Consider the following 24,627-nt stretch of genomic DNA (forward strand, 5'->3'; position numbering starts at 1 on the left):
GCATTTAATGAGGCAGTAGGGTGGCAGTGGGAACCCCACCACAGCCTTGCCTCCATCCTGATTAGGTATGCAGTGAGAGCTTACATGAGCTTCCTGCCCCACCGCCAATTAAGAATTATAAATGGGCAATTATTGTTCACTAAGAGCCTCATCCCACACCACTGGTATTAATCCAGTGGAGGGTGAAGGACGTGCTGTATGGGAAGCACAACAAGCAAACCTGTGAGGCTCCCAGTGGTGGGGGGGGCCTCATTCAAAGGCACTGAATGCCTGATCGGGGAAACTACTTCAGCAAGAAGAACCTCCACTGAAAGCCACCATCTTCCCTTGCTGTTGACATACCTCTCATGCCTTCCAGCCCACGATGTCATTACTCACTGTGGCCTAGGATCCAGGCAGAGTAATACTAGGCCACAGGTTGATGTCATACTGGAAGCAGGCACCATCTTCTCGGTGGTGCTGCCATTTAACGGAGCAGCAGATCTCTGATTGTCTGGCAGCTCACACTACGTAGCGCATCTGCCTCCCACCTTGGGATCTTGATCCCAGAAAAGGTCCACTCTCATCCTGTTAAGTGCCTGAGCGGCATTAATTCAACAGTCAGTCCTTGACTGTTGACGTGGAGCTCTCGCCAGCTCTCAAGCAGATGGCAAGGTGGTTATCACTTCCAATAAATATCATCTGTCGTGCATGTTCCATGAATTTCAGTGTACTTGTGAACTGTCAAAGATATATCAAACTCTCAGAACGGTTCAGAAAGACAGAGCATTGTTACAATTACCAAATTTGAATGAAAACTTACAATGAGGCCCATGAGGTAGGCGTCTCAGAGTAATAGCTCCCTGATTGAGGTAATGATTTCCTGCTCAATCAGGGAATCTCACCAGCATATATAAGGGGGAATATCAGAGTTACTGATACACCAGATTTTGATTTTGTACATGAAGCATTTTTAGGAGTGGAGACAAGTTTGTAAATAAAGGGAACTTTGAGGAGTCACTTCAGAGATTTTCATGGCACAATAACACAGTGGTTAACACTGCTGCCTCACAGCGCCAGAGACCTGGCTTTGATTCCCGGCTTGGGCCATTGGGTCGGTTTCCTTCAGTTGCTCTGATTTTCTCTGGCAGCCTGGAAGATGCGCTGGTTAGGTACATTGGCCATGCTAAATTCTCCCTCAGGCACCGGAGTGTGGTGACTAGGGAATACTCACAGTAACCTCATTGCAGTGGTAATGTATGCCTACATGTGACAATAGTAAATTAACTTTAAACTGCTGTATTACAGCAATGCTACATGTAAGCATTACATTATTCATAGTAAGACCTGAAAAAAAGAGTTTTAAAAAATGTAATAGTACGTTTTCATTGAAAATGAATGGAGAAATGCAGATCAGCTTCACTGCATTAATAGTTTGTTTTAAATTTGTAGCAAATATCCCAATCAAAATATTTAACTTCCTAATTTATCTCCTGTTTTGGTTTCTTAACAGCTATGAATGATGACAATATTTCTACATGGTATGATGCTTATGTGAGAAAACCAAAGCCATATTTTGCGAATGAAGGCTTTGAAAACCCACCCTGTAGTAGAACAAACACATACAGAGAAAATGCAAATGAAGAAACATTTACCATTGGAGCCGAAAAATCCTGTCAACAAAACCCTGAAAAAATTTGCAATGGGCCCCTAAAACATGACAAGCAGTACTTGTAAGTAGAATATTGGTTCTGATTTATTTGGCATATTTTTTAATTGAATAAAGGTCCAACGTTACAAAGATGTTTCTGTTCATTTATGAGAGCATGACAGACACAAACGGAACAGGGTTCTCGAATTTCTTTACAATGTAAAGTTCCTGTTCTTTGCTGCTCAATCATTTTGAGTGTTGCTAAAATTTGCTGCTGTAACACTGAGAATGGGAAAGGACAGGAACATCTGTTTTTATGTGGGGTGTCAAGTGCAGTCATTGACATTCCATTTAAGTTTAAATGTCAAATGTGCTTAGGCCCAGAAACACTGGGTGGTAATACAATAGAGCACTAGGTTATTGCCATTAGGTAATTCATCTAATAAAATTCATGTACAGATTTTTATTGTTGACATGCCATAGTTCCCTAATGCCATTTGTGTTTGACAACCTTGAACCACTGATGTATCTTACATTTTGAAATAACTGCTTGTTGATGACTATGCAGTTAATTTGGTGTAAATTTAATCACTTCACCTCAAGGTAAATTGTAGTAGTAAACTCACCAGATCATCATTCCCATGTTTTATCGTGCTGATTTTATCCCATATGTAATCTTCCTACACATCAGAAGTTAACAGAATAAACACCGAACAAATTAGGCAATAGACAGTAAATGGAAAAGTGAAGGGAACTATACATAGACTATACATTGACAAGATTTACAAGCTTAACCAATCCTCCTCACAAGATAGGCCATAACTAAACAACCATGTGCTTCACTAAACTTTAATTTAAGAACATAAGAAATAGGAGCAGGAGTAGGCCATCCAGCTCTTCGAGCCTGCCCCGCCATTCAATAAGATCATGACTGATCTGTCGTGTCTCAGTTCCACATTCCCGCCCTCTCCCCATAACCCTTAATCCCCTCGCTTATCAAAAACCCATCAACCCACGTCTTAAAAATATTTAGCAAGGCAGCCTCCACCACCTCAACGGGCAGAGAATTCCAGAGATTCACCACCCTTTGAGTGAAGAAGTTCCTCCTCAACTCCGTTCTAAACCACCCCCCCTTTATCTTGAGGCTGTGCCCCCTAGTCCTACTGTCCTTTCTGAGCGGGAAGAGCCTCTCCACCTCTATCCTATCCATCCCATTCATCATCTTATACGTCTCAATGAGATCTCCCCTCATTCTTCTAAACTCTAACGAGTACAAGCCTAGTTTATTCGGCCTCTCCTCATAGCTCAACCCCCTCAACTCCGGTATCAGCCTAGTAAACCACCTCTTCACTCCCTCCAAGGCCAAAATATCCCTGCGTAAGTACGGCGACCAAAACTGCACACAGTACTCCAATATGAATTGGCATAAGTTACCTCAATATCAATCTTACATGGCAGTTCAATGCTGATTATTCATAAGGCAGAATCTTACTATATTTTTTCAAAGTGACTAAAAACCGATGTGTAGTTCTGCAGTTGCACTGCCCAATTTTCTCTCCAGATCTTGAGCCTGTTTGAGTAAAATAAGAGTGGGCAGAGTTTACAGTCTATCTCAAAGCACATTGCAACATACGAAGTAGTTTGAAGTTTAGAAAATGTTGTAGTATAATTAGCCAATTTGCACAAATCAAGGCACCCCATACAAAAACTAGATAAACCATCCAGCAATCAGTTTTTTATGACGTTAGCTGGGGTATATGTGTTAGTCAGGACACGAAGAGAACACCCTGCGCTTCTTCAAATAGTGCTAGTGATATTTTATCCCAGCCTAAGAATGCAGATTTTTGAAAGTGTGAGATTGATAGGCCAGATTCGGACAATCAGAATTGAGCTGCCATTGCAAAGTTTAGTTTAACATCTGACCTAAAAGACAGCACTTCCTCAATACTGCCCTGAAATGCCAACCAAAATCATGTCCTCATGTCCCCAAATTGCTTGAACTTACAATTCTCTGATTTGGAGGCATGAGTAGTATTATTGAGCTGAGGCAGGTATGAGTAGCTGACACAGATTGCAAGAGAGATATGTTATTATCTCAGCATTACCCCAGTTATTATACACACATACATAGACCAGTGTGAGTATTGCTCATAAAAGATTAAAACACTCAGACCTGCTTACCTGAGCAACTGACACCACTGAACCTGAGAAAATATCTAAGGCACACAAATTCATAATTGATATATTAGGAAAATATGCATCCATATTGATATTTTACAGTCAAATTTATCTGTAATAAATTTAGTCATTCTTTTTTAGATTCAAGTTCCGAGCAACAAACTTTCGAAGACAATTTACAGATTCAGATTATTCTGATCCGGTCAAAACCCAAGGTATTCATATAAAATATTACTGAAATATTACTGAACGCAAAAACTGATGCTGGAGACCTGAAATAGGAACCAATAAAGCTGGAAAAGCTCAGTGGGTCAGGCTGCTTTGGGGAGAGACACAGGTGGGATATTCTGGCTTTGGGATCTGGCCCCTCTGAAGTCAGTGGACTTTTGGCTAGCTCACTGCATCCTCCAGGGGGCCTGGCCAGAGTTCACATTTCAGATCATTGACCTTTCATCAAAATTCTGGTTTTCCGGCTTTTTTTTGCTCTTGTTTTCTATTGAAAAGTATTTTCTGTTTTGAGTAATCTTATGATTCTGAAGTTTTATATATTTGAATAGTCATTTTTGTGCAATTGTTCCGTGCTGATATGAACTGATCAGAAAACTATTTAGTTGAAATTAATGCTCCTTGTCATTTGCTGGCTATGCATTTTGGCATTTCACAATCGTTTGTGGCTTTCAACATTGATCCTATAAGCAATATAACAAAGTTTCTTCTTAAAATCCAGAGATACAGAGCTGGAACTCTAAAGATCTCCAAAAGCTCCCCGTAGTCCTTCCTTCTCAATATTACAAAAGCAAAATTAAGGCATGAAACAATTTGAGGGAATACTTTAGCCAAATGTAAAAACATCTGCTGCCAAATTAAGTACATTTTTGGCTTTATGGTAATACAAGCTTTTGGTAACCTCAGTGTTGTCTTTAATATTGCCCTGAAGTTTCACTTTCAGTGGGGATAAAAAAAGGGCCAAATTAGGTCAGCCGTCCATTCTATGCCCCATCCCTTTGCCAAAATTGGATGTTCTTTCCATTTCTCTCACAATACTCACTTCTTGATAATATTTAATGGTTGAAATCATTTCCATATGTCTGTTTTCCACTGTTCATCACAACTCCGGTCCCATCTTCTGATGTAGACTTTCACATCTTCTGTGTCTTGGTTTCCAAATGATTTCTGGATTTGAAAACAAACAGTTTGAGAAAAATTACATCACTTATGCCACTGAACTTAAATCTATATTTGGAAGATAAACATATTTATCAAATTGAGATGTTTTTAAGTCTCTCTGTGAAGAAATTTCAACTGAAAGATTGGACAGGTGCTTATTTTTTAGCTCCTGTTTGGAGAAAGAAATTTTATGCAACAGGTCCCAGAATATCAAAGGGTTAAACTTATTTACACAGCAACTCTGATTTGACTGAGTTTAATGAACCCTGTATAAACAAGGCTTTGTTGCTTCATCCAGTTCAAAGCAGCTATTTATGGTGTAACACGTTCCTTGTGTTTTCCCAATTATGCTTCGCATTATTTTCTGTGATTCTTGGATGTGTTCATACACTGTTTTTGCTGTTCAGAAGCTCTAATGATTTGAAAACCAGACAGCTGGTTTGAACAATTAAGTCACATTTTACGTGTTCATGCTGTAAAAAGGGACTGACTTCAGAAGTTGCCAGTCACTGTTTTTCACTGGCATAAGGGTATGATTCACTCTTTAAATCATGATTTGAACTTATCACATATTGGCTCAAAATTGTATAGGACATGAAAATGGTCACAGGGGATCGCGATGCAGGATTAAGTTTAAAGTTTATTTATTAGTGTCACAAATAGGCTTACATTAACACTGCAATGAAATTACTGTGAAAATCCCTGCGTCGACAGTCTGGCACCTGTTGGAGTACATTGAGGGAGAATTTAGCGTGGCCAATGCACCTAAGCAGCACATCTTTTGGACTATGGGTGGAAACAGGAGCACCCAGATGAAACCCACTCAGATACAAGGACAACGTGCAGACTCCATACAGACAGTGATCCAAGCCAGGAATCAAACCCAGGTCCCTGGTGCTGTGAGGAAGCAGTGCTAACCATTGTACCACCGTGCTGTCCTGGCTTTCGATCCAATCAGAACACAATCTTCCTGCTCTGCACTAATTCAAATAACTGTAGCATGTCATTTGTACTAAGTGCACTGTTAATTCCACATGCCTGAGCGGGGGTTGCAAAGTTGTGAGTGGCTAGCACAAGTTCAAGTCAGCCTACACTACTTAAAGGCAACCTGCCCCTCTGAAAGGAGATGTGCACTGTGGATAGAATAGGTGTGGGAAGTCTGTCTAAAATTGATTTTAACTTGGAGAACACTCAATAATGGCAGAGCACAACAGAGAAAAGGCTCCAAGAATTCTTGTCATACACTGTAAGCCTTGGTGCTAGAGATCTTGGAGGAGAGATGTTGTCCTTCCACAAAGGGTCAGGATGCCCTCCAGATAGATTTTGCCAAGGCAATGAGACCAGATAGACAAGACACTCAGTGTTATGCTACTCCCAAAAACCCTGGATTCAGTATCACATAAAGTTCAATAACCTCAAATGAGTGATCAAAAGTCAGTGAATGTACTTTCATAAGTCATATTAAACTAACTGCACCGCTCCCCCCGCCTCATCATTGATCTACCAACACTCTCCACCAAAAATGACTCGTTCTTCACATTCATAGTTTCACCTCATACTCATGCCTCGCAACCATCTCTCACAACTTGCACACGCGCCCAGCTATTTAACCATGACAGCAACCTGATGTGAACACCCTCTGACACACTTCCCTATCCCTCCGACACCGGTACAAGTGACCTACAGCCAGGGCAGGAGTCAACAATAATGCAGATTCCAGCTTGAAGCAAGGAAGGATTGCATGTTAAGTTCTGCTGCTGAGAATTGAAATGACTACTCTGATGGAGTGGACTATAGAAGAAAACGGATGGGAATACATGATGAAATGTTTGGTACATTGTTTGGCTCTCAGAAAACCTGCGTCAATATCAAGGGGCAAGGAAGGGCCAAATACCAACTTGCCTGAAAGCTTTGTGCAGAATTTGGAGTTTGTGGCCACATTGGCCAGATCCATCCATATCCCTGTGCACAACTATGATACATCTTCTGAATGATGATGTTTTAGCTTCCACTGCAGTACAAGCGGAAGCTGCCCAATGCCTTGGTTCTATAGTGAAAACCAAAACTGCAGCCATCAACTGCTTCAGCTGTTCAAACAGCTTGTAGAACATCACAATAGTCCAGCAATCTCTCCTACCTGGAGGAATGGCTCCATGGAGCACAAGCCTGTTATCCTGTCTTAGGATGACAGATGCATCATTCTGGCATACATGGCAGTAGTCTATGTTGGTTGATTAACAGGCAAAAGCAAGGATAGTAGTGGATTGGCAATAGTGTTATCCTGAGGAAGGGGCAGCAGCTTTGTACTCCATGGATCCAGTGCCATTTCCCTTCAATGGCATCCCAGCAATCCTAGTAATGTACTGAAGGGCAGATTGCATGACACCATTCTGAGCTTGTGCTACAACACTTCAACATGGCAGGGTTTTTGTTTGCATTCCGATGAAAGCTGAGACGTTCGCTGTCTGATCATCATTGTTTAGTGAACTTGAATTCTCTTAGAGGTGGCCATCTCTCGCACACCAGGAAATATTGGATTCCAATCTCTATGCATAACCACGTGCACATTTGGCACCATATTCTTTTGTACTCCTTTACAATACCGACAGGCTTTTTGGCTGTGCTGCCAATGTCATGAAATTTGGTATGCATACCAGTCAACCTTCTGTACATTGCCCCATTGGAGTTCAGATCTGAATATTCTGCAGCAAAACTCACATGCAACTTCCCACTCATGCAAGCTGGCACCTGCACTATGTTTAGCATCTGCCCAGGCTACAGGCCACTCTTTCCTGATGACTTAATATATGCCAATCCCACATCTGTACTCCAAAGCAGAGAAGGTGCCAGTGTGTCAGCTGGTGGCTGTGAATGTGAGATCAATTGACAGTATTTCACCAGCAGTCCTGCCTTTCTGTTGCACTTGGCCATACTAATAAGTTGCAGTTCTTGGGTATCTAAAAGGAGAAAGATACAATGGGAAGAAGGAAATCAGTGAGTGAACACTTAACACCTCCATCTTCTAATTCAGAAGAGATTGTGAGGTGAGGGAAAAGGGGAATGTGAGAAACAGGATTAGGTATGCGCACACTGTTATCTCAGATGGTTTCAGCCTTGTCACAGGCCTTACTTAATCATAGCTGTTCCAGTGCTAGTGAGTACCATCTGCTTCATCAGGGTGAGGACTTGCCTGTTGTGCTACCCTGTTTTACAAGAAAGAGGGAAGTGTGTCAGCCAATATGGTGCAATGTGGTTGTAGCTGTCTGTTTTTGCAAGCTCTGAGATGTGTTTGTGGTGTATGAGGTGCAGCAATGCTAAATGTGTGTGTAGATGTGGTGAAACTATTGTTAGCTATGAGTCATGATTGGTGATTTTGATAGATTTGATAGGTGAGTGATGTGGTGTATTGAGCAGTGTGTGAGACAAATGGTACAGTTGAAGGAATGTGGCATTTGGAGATGAATTCACTGAGCTCGAACATTCGTGGCACTGACTTCACATCCTCAGGGTTAATCTCTTGACAGTGACTTGCACAGATTTCTGCGCCCTTCTTTTTTTCTCAGAGCTTATCTCTTGACCCCATGTGAATAGAAGACCTCTCTCCTGTCCAACGCCAAAGTCAAAGCCTTCAGAGTTACAGTGAGAGAAACTTGGGGTCTTTCACTCTTTCTGCCATGTTGTGTATTGCTGTGTATTTCCCTGGTCACACTGCCCTTAATGATGACTTGATTTAGCCAAAATGCACCTCCAGTTGTAGGGATGTTCTAAGTAGCTGGAACTGGTGTTTGTCTCTGAATTTTGTGTTCCCTGCTCAGGCATGCAGTGACTTAGTAGCATGCTTAGCACTAGCTGCATGCTGCAATTATTTAAATGCACAGGCAATATGAAGTTTGCATGCTGCCTGCATTGGAATTATTGTAGGTGCAGGTTAATTATTCACCAAGGTCCTTGCGTCTGCTATCGGGTATGATTGAATTTTGCTTCGATGGCCATTTATGTGTTAGCAAAACAGCAGTAGGAAGTTATAATGCATTTATTTTTCCATTTTTAGTTTGGATGGTTGTGCTTGTATGACATGCAATTTTAAATTATGCTTGTCTTCTTGTCATTTCAGTCGAAGGTCTATCAGGAAGAAATATTGAAATAATCCTTGCAGTGACTTTGTGTGTGCTTTCTGTCATTCTCCTTGTGATAGCAGCCTATGCGATTGCAAGGTAGGAAGGACAAATGTTGTAAACACTATTTTTTAATTGTAAATTCAATTCACTCCACAGCTATCCTGGTAATTGAATTGTATGGTTAATTAAATACTGTTTTCTTTTTAATGTGTAATATTTGACTGGGACACAGAATTCTCCATTTCTTGCTTTCCCTACTTTCTCAATTAGTATATGTGCAACATAGCATCAAACCAAGCAAGGAGCTTGAAAATACTTTGGGAGCGATCTTACCAAAAAATTCTAAGTGCCAAATTTAGTGTGAAAATGGGAGAGTTTCAGATCCATTTTTTTCGGCAAGGCCACGAATTAAATCTTATACCACTTAGTGTTAAAAATTATGCTCAATCTGTTTCCTGCCAGTAGGGGGAGGAAGTGGGACCTAAGCACACCAGAAAGCCAGCTGCTCACAATAGAGGACCCAATCGTACATATACAGATCTTTCTGTTCTCTGCAATAGAACAGAGAGATCGGTCAGTCACATTTCCACCCCCCCCCCCACCCTGGATATCACCCCAACCCCACGATTGCTGAAATCCCCAGCCAATTGTGCCCCCACACCCCTGGATATCACCCACCATCCATTCCCCAGTCAATCCCCCCCTCCCCCCTATGCCATCCCAGCCCGGCCTGGTCAATCGCCACCCCAGCTGAACATCATTGCAGAGTGTGCAGTTCCCTCACCCACCTCCCCTTATGCTCTGCCCCCTCAGACATGGCACCCTTGGCACTGCCAAGTGCCTGGTGGCAGTGCCAGGCGGGCAGCACAAGGGTCCCCAAGGGACACTGTCTCTCCTTGCTACTGACCTTCCAGGGGGGCCTCAAAGGCCTTTGGTCCTACTGGTGAGGCCATCACAACATGTCCCCACTGGTGGGAACCAAAATGATCTCACTACTGAGGACTTTCACTGGTGAGGCCACTAAGGCAAATAAACGTGAACAATAGCATCCTGGACTCATTAATAATATTTAAAACTGCATTAATGTTGATTTAAATATTGAAATCAGCCTTGCATCCTTCCCAGCACGAGGCTGATTACGCCAGAAATCCGGGACCCGTAAGATTGCAAAAACAAAGTTCTTGATGATTTTGCATTGTTTTGCCAGAGTTCAAATCGGGTCCAGTGTGAAAATCCTTTACAGTTTATTTTCTATTACCCTGCATCCAATGGAATGGTTTAATATTTCTAGTAATCTCTTGTGCTGTGTATACTGGGTTATGTTGGTATCTGTGATCCTTATACAGAATAAGACAGAAGCAGAAGGAAGGGGGCACATACTCTCCAAGGGATGCAGAAATTATTGACACTAAATTCAAGCTGGACCAGATGATTGCAGTGACAGACCTGGAACTAAAGGAAGAGAAGCTGACACGGTAAGCTTCCAATATCCTAGCAACCAAAGAGTCATGACCCTATGCTGACCTGTACTTGTTTGGAAGTGTTTGCAGTGCTGTTATTTACTGAGGTCACTCAACTCCTTTTTAAAAGGCCAAACTCCATCTTTTGGACACTTCACACGTATGTACATAAAAGCAGTCAATCTTCCTTGGGCTTCCATCTTCCATGGAAGAAAATGCAGCAACTTGTTTCTACTTTAAGACAATTTCACCATTTTTTCATTGATCTAAGGAAAGATTAAGCAGCTATTTTAAAGATACATTATTTTAACGTGATAAATTGTAATTATATTTTGATCGTGATTTGGCACAATTGGTTCAACAAATAAATCAGAAGTTCAGTGCACAGGGACAAGAGAAAACTGATTGTGGAGTGTGAATGCTTTAAAGAGTGAACATTAGCAAGCAACTACTTAATCAGCTCACTGTCTGTACTCGATGTAACATTTTATTCAGATTCTGCCTTAATTGTAATATTTTTAAATGCTAATCCTTTAGTACACTAAATATTGCAAATTTTAAGGAGCTATTCATTCAAGTAAATACTTCATTCTATAATAAGTTTATTACACATCATGCAGTTTGAAGAGCTTAAGCAAATATTCAGATAATGCTTACCCCTAATTGCAGTGAATAAAAAGATGTCAAAGTAATGATCAATTAAAAATGTAGTAATGAGGGAATTGTGTTTGAAAACATTTAGAAAGTTCCCAGAACGTAGGGGAGGGTGAAGTAATATAATTTGTTTTTGCGTAGCTTCGGGCAGCACGGTGGCACAGTGGTTATCACTGCTGCCTCGCAGCGCCAGGGATCCGGATTCCATTCCCATCTTGGGTCACTGTCTGTGCAGAGTCTGCACATTTTCCCCGTGTCTATGTGGGTTTCCTCCGGGTGTGCTGGTTTCCTCCCACAGTCCAAAGATCTGCGGGTTCGTTGGATTGGCAATGCTAAATTGCCCTTAGTGTCAGGGGACTAGTTAGAGTAAAATACATGGGGTTATGGGAACAGGACCTGGGTGGGATTACGGTCTGTGCAGACCCGATGTGCCAAATAGCCTCCTCTTGCACTGTAGGATTCTATGATTCTGTAAGTAAAACATTGAGACTTTTTGTCCCCTTTCCACATCAATTCTTTGGAAGACCAAATAACAGGTTGGGATAGAAAGCTGCATAGGAGCATGTTCGCTGTTTCCCCACTTCCTTGCGTCTTGCCCATTATTCAGTGCCCAGGCTGCTGTATATGTGAGGAATATGCAATTCAGTGAAATATGCCATCCAGTGTGCTTCTTGTAACTTGTGTCCTTTAGTTATTTGGCTGAAAGTGCTGTCCAGCAGATCCAATGTTCTTCAGATAGTAGCTGCGGGCCCCAATTTTGTTTTTGTTCACGTCTGTGCCTAGGCAAACACTGAAAAAGCATGAAAAGATTGATGAGGGAGGAAGACTGGTAATTATAATTTTAATTTTTTTTTCAGGAGGTTTGGTGGCATTTGAAAGTCTGCCATTGTTAAATTCTGTTCCCATTTTGGTGGAACTTCCCAACATAACCTGGGAAGCTGCCTGCATTTAAGTGACCCAGAAATCAGAAAGGCCACTTCAGTCAAGGGTTCATTTCCACGGCGGATAAAATTCCAATGCCATGCTGGCTCCCCAATGCTACCCATTCCTCCAGCAAATAAAAATGATGGTGAGGAGGAAAGCTATCTCTGAGTGTAGATATAAATAAAGCACGTGCACAGTTTCCCTCAGCACTTCTGCATTTACAGGATCTAAAATCAAACATAAAGTGCCCATATCTGCAGGTGGCATTCATAATCCCGCACAGTGATTAAAATGTGCACTGTGACAGTTTTATTCCCTGTATTCAATTTCTTTGCATTGAATATGCATATGGAATGTATATCGGTTTGATCCAATGGAACATGCACTTTATCTGCGCTGTTCAGTTCAGGATAGTGTGTGAAGGAGAAGAACTAAAATAAATGAGTCAATTAGATGTTATTTTTCTCTTTAATTAACACATAGACCACTTCCCAGTACTTTCATGCCTACTATCACCAACTTTGGATGGTTTAAAAGACACATTTCTGTTTTCTTTTTGGGTTGAGTATTGTATCTACATTGGTTTGCTAAATTACTAATTTGCATTTGCACCTATTATCCTCTGTAAATGACCATGTTTAAAGCATGAATTATTTGATAATATGGTATATTTGACCTGTCTTGATACTTGGTTTAAAGAATTGCATGTATTGTGCAAGAATGTAGCTGCTTACCAACAGCAATGCTTGTGTGTTACTAGCGCATGCTCTGACATGTTAAAGCATGTTGCACACTGACTTTCAATATCAATACTTTAGTTATTTACAAACTAACATTCTGATGACTCCTTTCTTCCAGTTACTCCTCGTTATTCTTTAGACGCAAGGAAATTTATGTCATCCAGTAAGTCAAGTGCTCAGTCTGTTGAAGTGTTGCTATCCCAACATATTATTGTGCAATTTCACGCATAAGTATATTAAGTTACTGTAACAGGAACTGTGGAATTAGCATAATCCACCCCGAACTTCAGCATTTCAGAAACCTGATTACCAAATGACCTTCATATCAGCTTGGTGGCTGTGATTTCAGAATAAAGGGGCAATGAGAAGGGTAATGATGTAGGGTGTAAAAAGATGTACCGGCCCATCCCCCACCACCAGCACATTCTCTATTTTCTACCCTTACCTCAGCTGAAATCCTCCTCCAGACCTTTGCTAACTCCAGACATGACTGTTCCAACGTTCTGCTAATCAGCCTCCCATCTTCTATCCTCCACAAGCTTGAGGTCATCCAAACCTCTGCTGCCCACGTTTTTCCTTCTAATCAAGTTCCGTTCACCCGTCAGCTCTGTGCTCACTGAGCTACACTAATGACTGAAATTTAAAAATCTTACAATTATTTTCAATTTCCTCCTTGGCCTCACTCCTCTCTGCAATCACCTCCAGCCCAACAATCCATCATGATATCTGTACTCTTCCAATTCTGTCTTCTTGAGTATCCCTGATTTCAACTGCTCCCTTTTGATGCCTTGCCTATATAGTCTAGGACCTCAGCTCTGAAATTCCCTCCTAAACCTCTCTGCCTCTCCACCTCTGTTTTCTACTTTAAGATGCACCTTAAAACCTACCTCTCTGGCCAAGCTTTTGGTCATCTCTCCCTAGTATCTCTTTATGAAGCTCAATGTTACATTTTGTTCAATAAATCTCCTGTGGAGTGCCTAGGGGTATTTTACTAGATCAGAGGAATGATATCCATATTGTTGTTAGATTGAAAGGAAATTTGGGAAATTCAGTATAGTAGCCTCCTCCAAGTTCTTTATATGTCTTGTTCTCCTTCTCATTTGTTGATGCACAAGCATACACACACAACCACAAAAAATATTATGCAGAGTGGTTTTCAATTCAAACACTAAAACTGTCCTTTAGAGCAGTAATCAACAAATGGGTGGCATGGTGGCACAGTGGTTAGCATTGCTGCTTCACAGCATCAGTGATCTGGGTTTGATTCCCGGCTGGGGTCACCTGTCTGTGTGAAGTTTGCATATTCTCCCTGAGTCTGCTTGGGTTTCCCCCCACAGTCCGAAAGACATGCTGGTTAGGTACATTGGCCATGCTAAATTCTCCCTCAGTGTACCCAAATAGGTGCCAGGGTGTGGCGAAGAGGGGATTTTCACAGTAACCTTATTGCAGTGTTAATGTAAGCCTACTTGTGACACTAATAAATACACTTTTCAATGTTCTACATCTATTACTCAGACTGTTAGCTTTGCCTGTTGGCCAGGACAAGATAGGGATCTGCATCACTGTAACAAATGCTTGGCTTTTTTGTTTAATGTTGTCTGAGGTTCTGAGTCACCAATCATTCCTTTAATCAGACCTTGCCCATCATTCAGAGTGCACCTTTACAGCCTAGAAACTAGTTTTAATGACAGCAAAACCTGTGGGTGTAACACAAAACCTTTGGTGCATATACAAAATACTATGGAGGTGATTTTGAGCCACGCTGTCCATCTACAGGAATGGGACACGTGTTCAAAATCCGGACAGCATGATTCGCGCCGCCAAGTTTCAACCTTACCAGCCCTCGCCGGTGGGGTGACATGAAACATACCACGGGACCCCGAGAAGCTCATTTTAATACATTACATGTCATTAGTAAACGCATTCCTCAGGACTTCCCCCCTCACTGGTTGTTCAGCAGGCTCCAGCGTGGCCATTTAACAACAGGTCTACATAAGCATGAACCGGGTACCTTTACCTCTAAGAGAGAATTCAGAGGTGAGCGCTCAGGTAGCCAGCATCCTCCGTGGTGTGCACTGCTGAGAGGGCACCAGAGAGGACTCGGGGGACACAGATAAGTTCAACTCAGGGCCAGAGGTGGGAGTCCCAGAATAGCCATTTTGGAGAGAGGGATTGGGAGAAATGACTTACAGGCCTTACGTTCCTTTCCCTTTAAAGATTTTGCAAAGGCTGGTATGTAGGCCTGCTTTCAGGCACCATGGATGTTTGAACTCACAAAGGTCTCGAAATTTGTTCAGATAAGTGAATTTATGGTTGCTACATTTCTCTTTGGACAGCCAATTAACAATTCAAACTAAGGACATGACTCTTCTTTCTATGTCTGTTAGTGAGTGTTAAGTCAATTTAACTTCATCAGGTGCATTATCAATTGATGAAATTTTAATCAAGCAATGCCAGTAATTTACAGTAATTCTCACCAATGCTTCCAAGTAGCAGAATAGCTACACATAATTGATTAGATACTGATTCTCCACATGAGGAGGTAACACAGGACCATATATGTTACAGTTCCTAATTGAGGAGGAACAGAACGTTGTGTCCAAGGAGCAGCAGAAACTTGGTACTCAGATGGCCATATGGATGCCAGGAGTAACTTTTTCTGTACTTTGGGAAATTGAACATTGCTGTAAAATTGCGCAGGCATTGTAATACATCGTAATATGTTGCTGTCCAGTGCGAGAGAATATGAAAGTCCTGGCCTTTCTCAGCAATGTTCAGCTAAATACTTGTTATTTTGAATGCAGAAAATTGTCTGCAGAGGTCTTCTCTGTTAATCTGAAACATCACACAAAACATGGAGGAAGAAGGTGACCTTGAGTGTAATAGGCAGATTGTTCCTTTGGTGGGGCTTGATGATCTGCTTATAGTAGATGTATCAGATCAGCGATCAGAAAGTCAGAAATTTAATCGAAATGGATTGAGATACAAGATATTAAAGATGTCATCACACTAATAAATGTAGTCTACAGTCCAGTAGAATAAATATGAAGACAAATTTGGGATTGTGTCAAAGAACAAAAGGAAATAATCATGGGGGATTTCAACCACCCTGTTATTAACTGAACAGGTAAGGTAGGTAAAGGGGAGAAGGGAATAGAATTCCTCAATGTGTACAAAACTCATTTCTTCACCCCCGCCCCTCTCTCCATGAACATCGCCAGCATTGGACCCCTTCCCACCCATCCACAAACAGTCAATGCCAGCAATCCCCCCTCCCCTGACCACCACACCTCCCCCACCAAAACATCACCTTTATGGGCATGAACCTGAGAGTGGTGACGAAAATCAGAAATCATGATCTCGTAATTTCCGGGTTTCGCTGAATCTTGAGTCTCCACTTCCTTTCATGAGGACAGCGAGTGTGGGTTCAAGATTGCCCCAATAATCTTCCAAAACAATCATTAGGAACTATTAGGTATTTTTGCCACCGTGCTCAGCATTTTAATAGATTAAATATGGCATAACTTGAATAATGATTGCGGTGTCATGATATGTAATATGTTTTGGAAGGACAAAAATAATACTAAATGGACATTGTAGCATTCATAATATTTAATACATGTGCTTTTTAGTAATGTTACAACCAGATGATGCTAGCACAAAGCAGGCCACAGAATGATGTGCCTTCATTATTGCACTTTTGCATTGTAGAAGTTCCTATTACTGCTAATGAATTAATATATTTGGCGGTTTGCAATTCCTTGGCAACACTTGCAGCGTGCATGTTACTGTTATAGTTATGGAAAACTGACATATGTTTATGACCATAACAAATTTAATAAAAAAAATTCTGTCCAGCTGTGAGATTCAGCTATAAAATTGCTTGGAGTAAAATCAATACTCTAAATGTGAAATACATATTTAGAAAAAATATGTCATAAAAATATGAACATCTGTGAAAATGGACAGTTTAGAATTTAAAGGATAGACCCATAGTAATTTTTTTTAAAAAAGGGAATAAAGCTCAACAGTAATAAACAGTCAATGACTCCAGTCAAAAAAGTCCATTCAGAAATTCTATTTTTTAAACAATATAGAGAGCATAGAAGATATAAAAGTAAATTGAATGGACCTGAAATTCCTGGGTCTATAATTCTGACAGCATTGACTATGCTGGAGTCTCCTAGGTTCAGTGGGCGAACATCTCATTTGAACAGAGGAGGTGGGGGTAGGTACCACTTAAAGTGTATTTCTTTTACACAGCCGCTCATGCTTGCTAGAGGCTCAGTGAATGAGTGAGGCATCCACCCACTCACTCCGACAATATATACTTGACCCACTGAGCAAGGGAAGAAAGTTGGAGTGTGCACAGCTAAGATGATCTTCAGAACTTGCTTTTAAAATTAGAAAATTTTCAAGGGCTCAGGTTCTTAGCTTGATCTGGGCCTCACCAGTAGAGCCCACAACCATGTGGAGGCCAATATGCCTTCACATGAAATGCTAGCCTGGCATCTTGGCATTGCTTGCCAAGCAGCCTGGCTCCCTGGCACTGCCCACAGGGAGCCCTGGCACTGGCCACCAGGCAGCGCCAAGGGGTAGTGCCTAAGGGGAGGGCTGGGACCTACAGGCAGGGGCAGGGCTTGAAGGGGAGGGGGTGTGGCTTGAAGGGGAGGCTGCAAGTGGGGAGTGGTGTACTCTGCATTGGAGATCGCCGGGGCGGCGATCGATTGGGGGGAGTGGTGAACGAGGATGACAGTTGGCTAAGGAGGTGGACAGGGGTGACGATCACCCAGGGGATAGTGAACTGGGGGTGTGATCAGCCGGCAGGGGCTGAACAAGGGTGGCGATCAGCACAGGAAGTGAATGGGGCAGCCGGGAGGGTAGCATGAACGGGAGAGGTGGAGGCTGGGGGTGGGGGGGTGGTGGCGTTTGGGGTAGTGGTGGTAATGTCTTGGGGAATGACAAGCTACCAGTGCATTATGTATTATTGTGCATAGTGCATTGGGAGATCAGGCGCCTGCGCCATGGCGCCTTCCTAGCAGTCATCAGCCAGCTTCCCACCATGAATAAACTCCGTCCACTCCCCGTACTGGCAAGAATTGCACTTTACCTTTTTTTCTCTAAGGTAGCGTATGATAGCGGGCAGGATTTTATGGCCTCGTGCATCCCGATACCGTAAAACCCCGCCCAAGCTCAATGGACCTTTCCATGATATCCCCCTCGCCTTCTCCAATTCCCATGGTGGGCGAGGTGATAAAATTTCAGCAGGCCTGACAGCATCTGTAAAGAGAGAATAGAGCCAACATTTCGAGTCAGGATGAACCTTCATCTTAGTATGACTTGACTTAGAGTGCAACATATTAAAAGAAATAGCTGTCACTAAAATATCTCTGAAAGTAAATGAATATTAAACACCAATAATTTTGTAAAATTCAACATCTTATTTTTAATAATGCAGTTTTCTATGTGATTAAGGGTTATGGGGAGAGGGCGGGAAAGTGGAACTGAGCCACAACAGATCAGCCATGATCTTATTGAATGGCGGGGCAGGCTCGAAGGGCTAGATGGCCTACTCCTGCTCCTATTTCTTATGTTCTTATGTTATAATTTTCTTTATATTTCATCGTACTGAGTTCATATGTATGATATGGTTTTGAGGCCTTAATAATTTGTGTTTAAATCATGTAGATTGATTTAGTTTAATAAATGGATGTGATATGTTCTCAGCTTTCGCAAAGTATAATATTTGTTGCAAATTCCATGTTATAAGCTGCTTTTTGTCTATTATGACTACTATAAAAGAAATGCAAAGTGTTTCAAGAAAATACAAAATTGTGAAAAATCTCTGCATTGCAGGTTACTCAGTTATAGGAAATCTCTCAAGTAAGTAGTTGCAAATTTCTCTGTGGTTTTTGTTCATTGCTTGGTAAAATCTGACATGATTTCCTTTCTATTTTCTGTCAGATTAAAAGGCAAACAGTATAAATCATAAAAGCATGACCAATTGCATGGTAACTGGAGAAGGACTTTTTGTCTCCCTCTGGAGTGAACCGTACATATCTGTGTTTCAGCTTTGGAAGCAATATGGGCTTATTTAAATTCCTTAGAGTGCAAGAAAGATGTCATTATTAGAATGACGAGTCTTTGAATGCATTCTTACTTTTTATTGCAAATTCCAAGAAAGAACTTCACGTTGTACAAAAATCCTCCAAGTTTGTTGAATCCACGTACTGTATATTGACCGTCCCTTCAAACACATCACCCTTATCAAACCTTTATTAGTTGTGCCTAATTCTCAAGATGTGCAAGGACTTAAATGTAGATAATCTTTGAGTACACTTCTTCATCAGCAGAATGGCCTATACATAAAAGGCAAAGTTTGAACAAAACTTCTATGAATTTGTAATGATTAAAATTCAATCTGCCCCACAGGCCCATTAACAAGAAGTCATTCCTCCAGCATGTAGAAGACCTGTGTGTTAACAACAACCTGAAGTTTCAAGAAGAATTTTCGGTATGTCTCCAACAGTTGTCACAACACACCAAGAATTTAGCAGCTTCACATGTCACAATTCATGTCTAGTTTAGTGCATGTGAGACGAGTGAGAACCCTGCCCTTGATAATCAATACCCAATTACCAGGTTTAATGTTTATTTAGTAATGTTACACTGGTTTAGGTTCTTCACTATATGTGGCAACCTGATCGGAATCATTTACCAACCATGTCAGTGCAGGTTGATCCTCTGCAGACCACCCCACATTGACATTTTTCTTGATGGGGTGCCACTGTGAGTGTTCATTAGTCAGATTTGAAAAAAAAGCACACAGAACTCAGTTGAATTAATGTTCTGTCCTTCTGGGCAGGATCAAGGCCATTTTAACACATTGGGACACCCATTCACAGCAACCTGAGTTTGAAATTTAGCCTGGAGTCGTACTTGAAATTCGATTTCTGGGGCGCAATGACCCTGACTACCCTGCCATTCTACTTAAAGCAGGTAGTGCGGAGCTGGGAAAGCAACAAAAAAATGAACAGAAAGAATAAAATGGAAGCAATATATCTGATTTAAACATGTCATAGTTAGTTACTGTTTTGTATAATTCATGAGGAATAACACTAGACCATTGCTTTACTGTATGGTTATGTTTCATACCTCTGTGGTAATTTCATCGCCATCCACAGTGGAGCCCACAGCAAGACATTATCACTGGTGAATGCTCAGACTACTGCAGTAGACTGCAGAAAGCTTTCTTATCCAACTATAATAAAATGGGGTATCAGATGGAGAGAATTTTGAGATAAGACTTCACAGTTCATAATCCATCCGTTGCTATGCAGATCAGTGTGCACATTGGCGGAGTGCCTAGTAGTAGAGGCGTGACTAAAATATAGTGGAGGAGAATACTACTTCTGAAGACAGTGCAACATTCAGTCGTACCATCCTGTCACTCAAATGCCATTAGATATCTAGACAGGACTAACCAACTAACACAGTATCAGATATAATGCAACAGTTGGTTGCAGTTGAATCATTGCCAAGCACAAGAGGGCACTCGGCTACTTTCATCTCAATTACTCTTTCCATGAGACAAGCACCTAGAAGCAGCTTAAGCTTGGTGTAAAAAGAATGTATATCATATATTATCAACACGAGAAAGCACCACAGTCAATAACATTGATGGCACATGTGTTCCTTGTGGGGAAACTTCCCAAGCAACCATACCTTCTTGTTCGTTCTTCCTGGCTTTTACTGTCATTGGATGTCACTCTGTCTCTTTGTCAAACTTCATGTCTAAAACCCTGCCAAGTGGGAAAAATAATGTGTTGTCTTTTGCTGCTGGTTGCTTTCCACAGAGAGGGCTGGATTTTATGTTCCCAGTGTGGATTCTGCCCACAGGCTAGAGAGTCAGCAGGAAAGCCATGTTGCTTTCACAGGGGAAGCCTGACCAGAAATTATCAGGTACTTAACTGGCTGGGACTGGGCTTTGCCTGGGATTTAGGACCTTGGCTGTTGGAAATCCATGTGCCAAGAGCCAGTCAGAGGCCGTCAGGTGCTGTGGCCACTGCCAGTGGTATTCCAGTGACATCAGCTGGGATATTTATTAGATCCCTGGACTCAGGTGAGTGAGGAAGAGCTGGGAGTAAATGGGACAGGATAGGGTGCTGTGGTGATGGTGATGGGGTGGGGCGGCGGGGGGGGGGGGGGGGGGGGCGGGTGGGGGTGCGGGGTAGCAGGAAGCTCTGAGGAAAGGACAGGGGGTACTTTCAGTGGTTTCCCCTTTCTAGTGCCAGGTTTCTCAGTTAGGCATTAGGTGCCTGATAGCCAAGTAGACCACTGACAAGCCCAATGGAGTTGGCTGGATGGCCGTCAGCACGCACAGAAAAGCAATCCCTGAGACCACCACTAAATTCTGGTGGAGCTATCAATTTCCTCATTAACGAGCCCATTTAGCACCCTGCTACTGGCAGGCAGAATTCCTACACCAGGCACATCTCACTCGGTGAGACAGAGGTGCAGCCTGTCTTGCAATTAAGTTGGCCACACTGCCATGTTGTCCACTGTCATGGGCTGGATGGAACTCTGTCCAGAGATTTAGGAATATCAGCTCTTGTGAACTATTTATTTGAGTCATTTTGAAATGGAAGACATTTATATTCCATTCCTTCCATTGTATTCTAGTTGTGCCTCTGTTATAAGCTCCTGTCAGTTGGCTGGCAATCAATGTATCCCTCCTGGGAAAGAAGTGGCCTCGTGTCTTCTTGTGCTGGGCTGTGACCTAACCTCACAACTGCCTGTACTGCACCTGATGCTGTGGTGACTATTAGCCCTGTCTGCTTTCTAACACATCGTGCACCATTAGATTGAGTGAATGAATAAGCTGGATGTTACACTGTCTCCAGAAATAGCATCAACATCCATTGTGTTCCAGTCATCTGTTTGTTCCAGACGTTATTTATTCCAGTCATCTGTTTATTCTAGTCATGCCTTTGCCACAGGGTACCTGTTAATTGGTTTTGTATGACTCTTTCTGCCATGCAGGATACGCGCACACCGAATTATTAATGTAGTTCAAAGTGATGGTTTTAAATTATTAATTATTCTACCTTGGTGTGTATTCATTTTTCTTTTGGGAAATAAGTTGCTAACATCCAAAAGAAGCACATCTCTTGTATGCCACGGTCAGTGAGCACCACAGGATAGGGGAGGTAATGGCCTAATGGTATTATCGCTAGGCTATTAATCCAGAACTTCAGCTAATGCTCTGGGAACTGGGGTTCAAATCCCATAATAGCAGATGGTGGGAATTGAATTCAATAGAGAAAAATCTGGAATTAAGACTCTACTGATGACCATGAAACCAGTGTTGATTGTTGGAAAAACCTGTCTAGTTCACTAATGTCCTTTAGGGAAGGGAATCTGCCAAACTTACCTGGCCTGGCCTACATGTGGCTCCAGAGCCACAGCAATATGGTTGACTCTCAACTGCCCCACCAAGGACAGCTAGGGATGGACAATAAATGCTAGCCAGTCAGCGACACTCGTATCCCACAAATGAATTTAAAAAATTTAATTGTAAATTTTTTACTTCATTCAAAACCTGAGCTGCACTGACAAGACCAGCATTTGTTGCCCAGTGTATCTGTCTTTTAGAAGGTGATGGTAAGCCACCTTCCAAAACTGCTGTGATCCACATAGTGCAACCTGTGTTGCTGGAGGAATGGTGTTCCTGAATTTTCACCCAGCAACTGTGAACGAATAGTTCCAAGTCAGAGATGTACATGGTTTGGATGGGAACTTGCAGGTTGTAGTGCTCCCATGAATCTCCTCTCCTTTCCTTCCAGGTGGCAGAGGTCACTGGTTTGAAAGGTGCTGTCGAAGGAGCCTTAGTAAGTTGCTGCAGTGCACCCTATAGATGGTACACACACTGCTGCCTCTGTGCACCGGTGGTGGAGGCATTAAATGCTTGAGGTGGTAGATGGGATGTTGAACAAGTAAACTGCTTTGTTCTGAATGGAGTGCAGCTTCCTGAGTATTATTGGAGCTCAGACAAACACATGTAGAATATTCCATCCCATTCCTAACATGTGCCATGCAGATGGTGGACATGCTTTGTGTAGACAGGAGATGAGATATTTGCCACATACCTCCTAGCCTCTGACCTGCTCTTGAAGTCACAGTATTTTTATGGCTTGTCCATTTAAGTTTCTTGTCAATGACAATTCCCAGAATGTTTATGGTGGTGGAATACAGTAATACTGTCAAACATCCAGGAGGAGATGATTATATTCTCTGTAATGGTCATCGTAAGACACTTGTGTGACCTGAATGTTAATTGTCACTTATCAGTCTGAGCTTGAATGTTCTCCAGTTTTGCTGCATTCAGTGACAGACTGCTTCAGTAATTGAGTTGAACATTTTGCATCATCAGCAAACATTCCTACCTTATGATGGAGGGAAGATTTGATGAAGCAGCTGAAAATGGTTGGATCAAGGAACTCCTGCAACCACATTCTGGGGCTGATGATTGGTCTCCACCAATGATAACCATCTTCCTTTATGCTAGTCATTACTCTGACCAATGAATTTCCATTGACTTCCATTTTGCTAAGGATTTTTGAAGCCATACTTGATGAAATGCTGCCTTGGTGTCAATGACAGTCACTCTCACCTCACCTCTGAAACTCAGCGATTTTGTCCATATTTGAACGAATTCTGCAATGGGGTCTGAAACCAAGAGACCCTGGCAGACCCCAAACTGAACAGCAGTGAGCAGGTTATCGCTGAGTAAGTAGTGGTTTTAATATCACCATCAGTAAAATTTTCCATCACTCTGCTAATGACCGAGAGTAGACTGAAGGGGCAGTAACTGACAAAATGTGCACCTGAGCAATTTACCACATTGGCAGTGGGAAGCCAGCATTGTAGTTGTACTGGAACATTATACTGGAACAGATTGTCTAGACGAACAGCATGTACTGGACACTGGAGCATAGGACTTAAGTACTACAGCCAGGATTAGCTATATCTTGTGTTTTCAGCTATTTCTTGATGTCAATGGCATTTAATCATATTGGTTAAAGACCGGCATCTATGATTCTCGCGGCCTCAAGAGGATGCTGGGCTCTCCCATCATTGAGGATGAAGATATTTGTGGAGCCTGTTCCTCTGGTTAGTCAGTTAATTGTCCACTACCAATTCTGACTGGATGTGACAGAACTGCAAAACTTAGATCTGATCCATTGGTAATGGGGTTTGTCGTTTCCGGTGCTACGTTGATGTTGAGTGCTCTAGTGTTATTCTTTTCAAACATCTTTTATCAGTTTGATGATATGCTGGTCATTTCAGAGGGCAATTAAGAGTCAACCACGTTGCTATATGTCTGAAGTCCATGTAAGGTAGACAGGTTTCCTATCCTGAAAAACGCAAGTGAATCAGGTGGGTTTTTATGACAATCCAGTAGTTTCATGGTCACCATTACAAAGACTATTTTTTTATTCCAGATTTGTTAATTAATTGAATTCAAGTTCTGCAAGTCTTGGATTCTGCCCATCCCATGACCTTTATGATTGATTCTTTCTGGCAAACAGATCATTGAATGAAATGGAGGTTCGCTGTGCTCAAATTTTGCCATAAGGGGTCCTATTCTATTGATCCTACCTCCCATTATGTTTTGTCTGGAAGGTTAAGCTCCGCTCAGATATTAACCAGCAAGGCAATATTTCCAGGTTCTGCTCAACTTTCACTCCAGTGCT

The 24,627-nt window shown here is 41.9% G+C and overlaps 1 protein-coding gene across 1 annotated transcript in view; it reads left to right on the top strand.

Annotated features, from left to right (window-relative positions):
• Window positions 1-24,627, top strand: part of ptprq (protein tyrosine phosphatase receptor type Q) — a 171,285-nt gene that overhangs the window by 128,634 nt on the left and 18,024 nt on the right. Inside the window, exons 45-49 of the mRNA XM_080191499.1 lie at window positions 1,493-1,712; window positions 3,950-4,023; window positions 9,090-9,189; window positions 10,440-10,568; window positions 19,304-19,385. Coding sequence (XP_080047625.1) covers window positions 1,493-1,712; window positions 3,950-4,023; window positions 9,090-9,189; window positions 10,440-10,568; window positions 19,304-19,385 — 605 coding nt within the window. The remainder of the gene's footprint in view (window positions 1-1,492; window positions 1,713-3,949; window positions 4,024-9,089; window positions 9,190-10,439; window positions 10,569-19,303; window positions 19,386-24,627) is intronic.

Source organism: Carcharhinus amblyrhynchos, chromosome 6 (assembly GCF_965287045.1).
Source record: "Carcharhinus amblyrhynchos chromosome 6, sCarAmb.v2.hapA, whole genome shotgun sequence".
Taxonomy (NCBI): domain Eukaryota; kingdom Metazoa; phylum Chordata; class Chondrichthyes; order Carcharhiniformes; family Carcharhinidae; genus Carcharhinus; species Carcharhinus amblyrhynchos.